The sequence below is a fragment of the Centroberyx gerrardi genome, chromosome 4 (genome assembly GCF_048128805.1).
Source record: "Centroberyx gerrardi isolate f3 chromosome 4, fCenGer3.hap1.cur.20231027, whole genome shotgun sequence".
Classification (NCBI taxonomy): domain Eukaryota; kingdom Metazoa; phylum Chordata; class Actinopteri; order Beryciformes; family Berycidae; genus Centroberyx; species Centroberyx gerrardi.
The window spans coordinates 5496327-5504829 of NC_136000.1; the positions used below are offsets into that span (position 1 = coordinate 5496327).

General features: G+C 40.6%; 1 protein-coding gene across 1 annotated transcript; it reads right to left on the minus strand.

Annotated features, from left to right (window-relative positions):
* Positions 1-330: 330 nt before the first annotated feature.
* Positions 331-8503, minus strand: cpa4 (carboxypeptidase A4). The gene is made up of 11 exons (XM_071925520.2): positions 8439-8503; positions 7304-7385; positions 6036-6170; positions 5708-5806; positions 5328-5429; positions 4593-4694; positions 3625-3735; positions 3100-3190; positions 2145-2344; positions 1299-1383; positions 331-518 (listed from the first exon to the last, which is right to left on the minus strand). The coding sequence occupies exons 1-11, from the start codon at positions 8501-8503 to the stop codon at positions 331-333; spliced, it is 1260 nt and encodes a 419-aa protein (XP_071781621.2).

Consider the following 8503-nt stretch of genomic DNA (forward strand, 5'->3'; position numbering starts at 1 on the left):
CAGTCTTTAGGTCAGATCTCACACACAGCACAAATGTGTTTCACAGTTATACTGTAGCTATAGTCAGTGATGTAGTGGTAAATTAAGAGGTGTGTAAACTATAACCGCTTGTCAGTGACCATTATAAAGCAAACAACCACCAATAAAATCAACCATATTTTCAGAAGGGCTTTGTTTGTTTAACTTCATCAGTGTGATACTACTTACTATGAAATCTGCTATGAATTTACCTCATACACATTAAGTCAGCCTAGTTGGGTGAACTCTGTTATGCAAATAAAAAGGTGGGTAAGTTTAGTTTAAATGTATCCTTCACTAGGCGTCCGTGGTTCAATAAGGATGGTCGTGGACGTACTCCATGATGTGCTTCAGGGCCAGCCAGGTCTCAGAGGCGGTGGGGATGATCTGATTGGCTGGCAGGATGAAACCATAGCGACCGGTGTCCCTCAGCTCGAAGGCGAAGGAGTACTTGATGCCCAGGTTGTAGGACCAGTCAATACTGCCGCCGCTGGCTTGATCTGAGAGGAGGGGAGCAGAGGAATGATCATCTATCTATCTATCTATCTATCTATCTATCTATCTATCTGTCTATCTACCTACCTATCTATCATTATTATTATTAATAGTAGTAGCAGTAGTGGTAAAAGTAGCAGTGGTAATTGTAGTAGCAGTACTAATAGCAGTAGTAGTTGTAATACTAGTAGTAGCAGTGGTACTACTATAGTACTACTTTCCTTGGTTCTATTAGTATTAGTATTACTACTAAGAGCAATACTAGTAGCAGTTGTAATCATACTAGTAGCAGTATTAATAGCAGCAATAGTACTAGAAGTAGTAGTAGGAGTTGCAGTTGTAGCAGTAACAGTAGTAGTAAAAGTTGCAGCAATAGCAGTAGTAGTGGTAGTAATACTGGTAATACTAGGCTAGTAGTAGCAGTAGTAGTAGTAATAGTAGTAGTAGCAGTAGTAGTAGTGGTAATAGTAATACTAGTAGTAATAGCACTGGTAGTATAGTAGTCATAGAAGTAGTGGTAATGTTATTGTTATTTCAGATGCATTGCAATTAATATTTTATTTTACTTATGGATTCATTAATTGTTTTAACTACATTTAACTTTTTACTTTATTTCCTTTCCTGCCTGTACTTACTAACTTTTGAAGAGCGTTTTATAAGTAGCTGTGAATGTTCATTATTATTTATCATTGTTGCTACAGTATATTTCACCAATTGTCATATTTGTAACGTTAGATTTTGAGGTGTTGTGAAGTGCCACGGACACAGGGAAACATGGTACTTACAGATGATTTTGCAGATGCTTCCAACCTTGTACCTGGTGCCATAGAGGGAGGTGAGTTTCTGCACTGCAGCCCTGCCGATGGAGTCCTACAGGAGAACCAAGGACAGACAAGATAGTGAGGGAGAGGACATTGATGACAGGAGCAGCACGGGACAGGAGGTGTAACGGTTAGAGAGGTGTGCTTGTTACTGTAAGTTTGCTGGCCTGTAATTCCTAGACCAGATGGAAAATCTGAACAGGGAAAGTGAATGATGCAACCTCAGCTTCTGTCAAGGCACTTAACCCCCAGTTGCTTCAGTGGAGTTATACAGGAGTGACAAGAAGACTGTTGGTTGCACTGGGAAGTTCCTCTGTGTTAATGTGTGTGACTGTATGAATTTAAAGCAGGACAGTGCTGAAAAAGAGCATACATACTCTGCTAAACCTTACCTGGATAAATAAAGGGAAAATAAATGGTCATATTCAACATTTGATGAATTTGTGATTAGTCAGTTTATCAGTCAAAGGTGCGTATTAAGTGGAGTTTGGTTGAACTTTCAGTCATGATTGATTAAAGCACAATTACACAAGGAATTGTACTCCATAGTTGTATAGCCAAAGTTCATTCAGGGAAAGACAGAGACAGAGGTTTTGGTGCGAGACCATCATCAGTATCATACCAACATCGTTGCTTGTCTCCCTCTGAACGAAATGAAATTTTAAAGAGAATCCTATCCTGCTTTTTGGGTGCAGACCACTTTCTCTGTTTTAGTTGGAGTGAACTCTCCTGCCATCCTTGAGTCCTAGGATATAATTTACTGGAAATTTGCCTTATGCATGTTCACAATAAAGTAATCTCCTTGCTCACCAGCTCGGGCTGATGGGGCACGGCTTTGCAGGAGTAGCCGTACGGATACATGAGTAGCTGGGAGTAGGCGTGGACGGAGATGAAGGACTTGAAGTTGCCGTGGCTCTTGATCAGGTTCACCACGTTCTTCACCTCGATCTCGGAGTGGGCCGACGGGCCGTGGTACGATTCTGAGCAGGGGTTCTTACTGGCACCGGGGCCTAAGACACACACACACACACACACACACACATACTGTATATCTATCATTTGAATACAATACATGTACAGAAGTTTGTGTTGGTGATATTGGTGACAATACATAACAACACATAACACAGTACATATTGGCAAACTGCACAAGGCAATAGGAGCTCACATACAGTGCAAAATTAACTTTGGCTGACCTGGTAAATTAAAAAGAAAAAAAAACCTGCCAAAACTAATTTTTACTGGCCAAAATGCTAAATTAAAATTTCACAGAAATCAGGAACTGTGTTAATTTAAAACTTTTTCATTCACAAAATGGATCAAGTTTGTAATTTACAAACTTTTGTAAGTACAACAGAATTCAAATTACAAGAAAACTTTTGAACACACACACACACACACACACACGCACACACACACACACACTCTCTGTTGAAGTAGAAGTTAGAGTGTTTCCCATTTTGATATTAATATTCAAGTAACATTAGGCTAGTTAGCTATTTGAGAGCAGGAAAACACCATATAACTGAGGTAATTCAAATGTTATCGTCTCAAAAAGTTGCCGGCCAATGTGGAGGGTCATAATTTTACCCGAATGTGGAGTTTGGTGGGTGCTAATTTCAAACTCTGCATGCACACACACACACACACACACACACACATTCACAAACATACAAACCTATAAAAGTTTTCCCCTTTCTTTAGTGCAAAGAGAAGTTAAACAAAACAAAAGATGTATTTGTGTAGCTGTGTTTGCTGCACCCACCACCGAAGCCTGCGTCCCAGTTCCTGTTGGGATCCACCCCGCGGCAGCCGGAGCCTGGGTTCTTGGAGCGAGTCTTACGCCACATACGGTCCTGCACATCACAGAGCTTCAGTCAGTCAAGCACCGCATTTCAATCAAAATCCACATAACTGCAAATTTACTCATTTCCTTTACATGCGTATTTATGTGGTGAGTGAGTTTTCGTGTCCCATGGGCCTTTGAAACCTTCTAAAAAAAACATTGTGTAATTATAATCCGATAACTGGTCATCAATGAGAAAATAAGCATTGTGTTCTTCCCTCTTAAAAACTTGCATTTTGCAGATGTGTGGTTTGCACCAGCAACTCGCTCTGGCTCATATCAACCAGGATTCCCCCTTCAAATTTCCATTTGATATTAAAAATGTCAACAAAACTCTTTTAATTGTTATAGTGTAAACAGAGCTGAGAGAACAACATCAGTGAAAAGGAGGAGGTCGGTGCAGTGATGTCAGTCCGGCGGTCCCGCTGAGTGCTGGTGACCTACGTTGGTGTGTGTGTAGGCGTAGCCGTCGGGGTTGGCCAGGATCAGCAGGTAAATGTCCATGGTGTTCAGAAGGGAAGTCAGGGAAGCGTCGGTGCCGTAGTCGGTGGCGATCTGAACAAGGACAGATAGCAGGTATTTTGTAGAAATTTATAGAAATTCCCACAATAAAACAATCTTTGATATATATCAGGCATTTAGCTGACACTCTTATCCAGAGTGAGCAGCAGTAGAATAAACTTCAATTCCTAAATTAAAACCAGTACAAGCTGCCACTAATAAGGAGGGTCAAAGCCACAGCACCACGATAATAGATGTGACAAATATTATTGTGAGTCTAGAATGAGCAAAAAGAGTCATGTATGATGATGCATTATTATATATAGAAGTTTACTTGTGCATTTTCTGCAAGCAAATATGCATAATAGTACCTTCAGCGCCATTTACATAGTATTAGAGAGTATATTTATGACATTGGGACCTTGTAGAGCCCAAATGTAACTCCAAGGAACACATTTTCTTTTCGGAGTGTGTGTTTTTTTACAGCTTTCTTACGAACCTTGCAGATCAAAACGGCTAAAAATACAGGGTGAACAATTTGACCTTTATGGTAATGATTTATTTACTAGAGAACAATCACTTGTGGTGTGTTTCATGACTGCTTATGAGGAAGGTACACTGTATGTGCAGCATTTTCTGTATGAAGAGCTTCTTTCTAAAACGCTATAAACCCATTTTTGAAAAAAAAAATCACTATTTGATCTTTCTTGCTCATATTTGAGGTGATTACGTCCTCTAATATGTTCCTGGTTTGTAAGCAAAGATCTCAAGTATAGCTCATAACCTCAATAATATTCAATAGTGAGTTTTTCTTTTAGAGGCCGGTAATCATGCTGTCAGAGGAGGTCTACCAAATTTCATTTAGTTTATATCTTTCTTCATCTCACTGGCTTGCTGCAGTGTTGTCTTACCTTGTTGGCTGTCCACACTCCAGTAGCCTGAGACACCCATTCTCTGGAGTGGATGCCAGTGTCCATCCAGATGGCGGGACGCTTGTTGCCTCCAGTGCTGAACTGAAGAGAGAGACAACACAGAAACAATATTTGATGTAAGGCATATCAGCACATGAACACACAAACTAGGATTTGACCATTATGGGGTTTTAAAGGCTTTTGATACACAGATACTGATATTTTTGGACGATAACTGATCATTTGTGCTGATGTTCTGTATATTTAAATTTAACATTTTTCATGCTAAAACAATCCCAAAATTACAAAAAAATACCAAATTACCATTACTGACTCCTCTGAAACTGTTGAGTGAAATCATATCCTCACCTCCAGCATATGAGCAACACCAGGCCAATATCCAACTATCTGCTAACCGATATATCAGTCGAACCAAAACAAACACCCAGATCTCTTACAGTACAAATACACACTCAAGCACACGCATAATGACAGGTACAAACACATATCGCTGTTGTCATGTGAAAACCTTGTAACTACAATTGTGGTTTTCGCTTATGAAACCCTTTCAGTACAGAGATGCATCGTGGTTAACATAGTTTCTAAATAGTCAACATTTTGGAGATACAAGGTTTTCACCCAACAGCAGTGATAGGCAGTCCACACATACAAATATACATACATACACACACACACACACTCCATTCTCTCTCTCTAGTTGAGGTTATGGCCTACCTTGAGCACATACATGGGCCTGTTCTCATAGGATTTTCCGATTTCCTCCTTGGTGACCAGGTTGGGATGCTCAGCCACCAGAGTGTCCATCCAGCTGTAGATCTGTATGGGAGACACAGGATGTATTATAATATAGATAAGTGTCAAGGCCAGTGGCCACAAAGCCTTGTAGCATGTCTGATACTAAGCAGAAACACATATACGCATTCAGTCTAGGTCCTTTTCACCTGTGTTATTGTGTGTATTGAATGTATTATTGATGATAAATGGTGAAAAGACACCTAATAGAAGATGTGTGTGTGTCTATACTGTGCGAGTGCGAGTTCTCAGTGTGTGTGTGTGTGTGTGTGTGTGTGTGTGTGTGTGTGTAAATAGCCCACTGTCTCCAGACGATGATAAGCTCCGAAGTTGAAGCTCCTGGTGCTGCGCTCCCTCATCTGGTTCTCCTCCATCTCAGCTTTCTCCTCATCCAGCAGCTCCTACACATGACAAACACAAGTTGGTAGGTTGGCTGGAAGATTTAAATCATTATAAGTAAATAGGATGTCTGTATTCCCATTACAAGTATCACTATAAAAACATCCAAAACGACAAAACTATAACTATATTTTTGTTTCCAACTCAGAGCGATTTTATTGGATGTGGAGAGTTTTAGTTTTACTCTTCCACCCTACCATTATACCACTATGTATTTGGGGGAAAACAGACCTGGAGGTTGTTGATCAGGACGGAGAAGGGGATGTTGTGGGCGCGGAGGTAGTGCTTCACAGCGCTCAGGCTGGAGTAAGGCACTCTGAGGTCGACAGGAAGCTCAGTGGAGACGGGGTGGAGCCAGAAGTCCAGCTGAGAGGAGAATCACACATTTGACTGGGAACCTTTTATACAGTTAAACCACTGAAAGGCGTCCTGTTGCCCCAGTTCCATGTGTCAGTATGTAGAGCCCCAAGTACATACAATTTATCCCACAAACCCCCATATGACAGGATTTTGATTGAGGGAATCCCATCTGAGAAGGTTTCTGTTGCTGGATATGAGTTGGTAGAGAACTGGACAACTGCTTATATCATAGGTGGGGAAATAAAAGTGCAGAGAGTGAAACGTCTGATCAGAACAGTCATTCCTTTAATCTCTCACTGTACTATATTCAAATAAAGTTATAATGAAATTAAACTGTTCCTCATTTTGCCAGGGACCCCCCTGCAACCCCCTCAAGGGCCCCCGGAGGTCCCTGAACCCCACTTTGGGAAGGGCTCAGGCACCTCCGGGGATCCTTGAGAGGGTCTCTAGCAAAATGATATAATTAACTCACTATATAATTATATACTGTATATGTATATAGTGGTATAATTCACTAAAATTAAATTCACTAGAAATATTCCCAATGAGAAAATGTATAAGAATGATTATTCCAATTATAGGTTTCACTCTCATCACTACTATCTCCCCATGCAGTCAAGATATACAATTCAATACTAAACCAACAAAAACTGTCTTATATGGGGCTCTAATGTGTGTCTATTGTTTATTTGTTGCACCAATGCCACCAAGACACTGACTAGACTAGTCTGTATATTTATTGCACTTGCCGAAATAAAGTGATTCCGACTCTGCATCCAAGGTGTTCAATAATCTAAACGAGATGCCAAGGACTAACAACAAATTTTGCATTCAATTTTTAGAAGAAAAACAAAACATTCGGTAGAGATGGCAAAACGTTTATCTCTGGGTTTCTGTCTGAGAGTTTCTGACTTTTTAGGATGCAGTATGACTCCGGTAACTTTTCAACATTCAATATATTCTCAGGTGGAATATATCTGTGGGTCGATGGTGCTGAACTCAATTTACCCTTTGTACCTGTTGAAAATTCATGAGCGAGCGTGTGATACAAGCAGCTGAGAAAACCTGAGTGTGGGTGTGTGTTCTGTATGTGTGTTTCTATACCGTGTGTGTGTGTGTGTGTGTGTGTGTGTGTGTACCTCCCAGTCCTGTTCCTTCTCCAGAGCCTGCAGGAGTTGGATCTGTTCCTCAGACTCCACATTGACCCTGATGACCTGATCTCTGGAAGACGAGTCAAAATTCACTTATGTCTCTGTACATTAACATTTACACCTCAGGCATTTAGCTGCTGTTCATATCCAGAGCGACTTACAGTGAGCTCAGCAGTAGAATAAGCTGAAATTCTTTGTTTACCGATGTTACAGGCGACTAAAAGCACCAACCGACAGGAGAGCCGTAGTGCCCAGACAATGGCTCTTACTCCCATACTCTTCCCATACCTTTGCCATGCTCGACCTATACTTTAATAATACTCTGACCATGGGTTAGTCATATTCTACCCATATATTAACCATGCATTTTAGACAGAAATCTGACATGCTGGATAGTAACATTCCTTCAAATAAAACATGAAGGGATCTAAGGGAGGGAAAACTGTCTCCCCACATTTTCATTTCAACTATAGAAATTGAATGGGAGACTGAGTTTATGGACTTGACAATGTTTGCTTGAATTTTAATACCCAAATGAGGTTTATTGTACTGTAGTAGTGTGTTCATTTCTGAGAAAATGTGCCCATATCCCCAGGAACTCCCACTAGGTGCTCTCCCATTAACCTTTCCCATCTTTCCCAGTTCATTTTCTATGGAGCAGCTCCAGAGTTCATACCTGCCATCTTTACAAGACTGAGTTTTAGTTTTGTGGTTTCTGGCTTTTGGAGAAGGTTGTTAAATTGCAAAAATGATGACTGACCATATGTATCAGTGTTCTTAAAACGAGCGCTGTTCCTCTCAAAGGAGCGAGGACTGATCATTAGATACAGAAAAACAGGATTATTTTATTCTTGCAGAGGGAAACATTGATACCAGAGCGCGGGTTATGGCTTTAAAATCAGAATTTTTATTGCTTCTGTGCAAAGCCAAACGCAACGCTAAGGCTTTCAGAATTACTATGGGAAAACTTTCATTTCCTCCCACCCACCAATTCAATTCAATTCTGTTCAAAACTTTATTATTCTCTGAGGGAAATTTGGCTTGCAGACAGATTGTACAAAAAAAGCACACAGTAAAAACACAATAAAACGGCTCTTCCTGCAGTGTGCACAGATGAACTTACCCAATGAAGAGCCGGTCAGCGTGGGCCGCAGCCAGCAGCACGAACAGCAGCCAGAAGCCTCTCAT

Excerpts from the sequence above, each read along its gene's own strand:
- cpa4 (XM_071925520.2), bottom strand. The coding sequence starts at position 8,503 with ATGAGAGGCTTCTGGCTGCTGTTCGTGCTGCTGGCTGCGGCCCACGCT. Across the intron at positions 7,386-8,438 it reads GCTGACCGGCTCTTCATTGG|AGATCAGGTCATCAGGGTCA; the intron begins GTAAGTTCATCT and ends CTCGTCTTCCAG. Across the intron at positions 2,345-3,099 it reads CTGGGACGCAGGCTTCGGTG|GCCCCGGTGCCAGTAAGAAC; the intron begins GTGGGTGCAGCA and ends TGTGTGTCTTAG.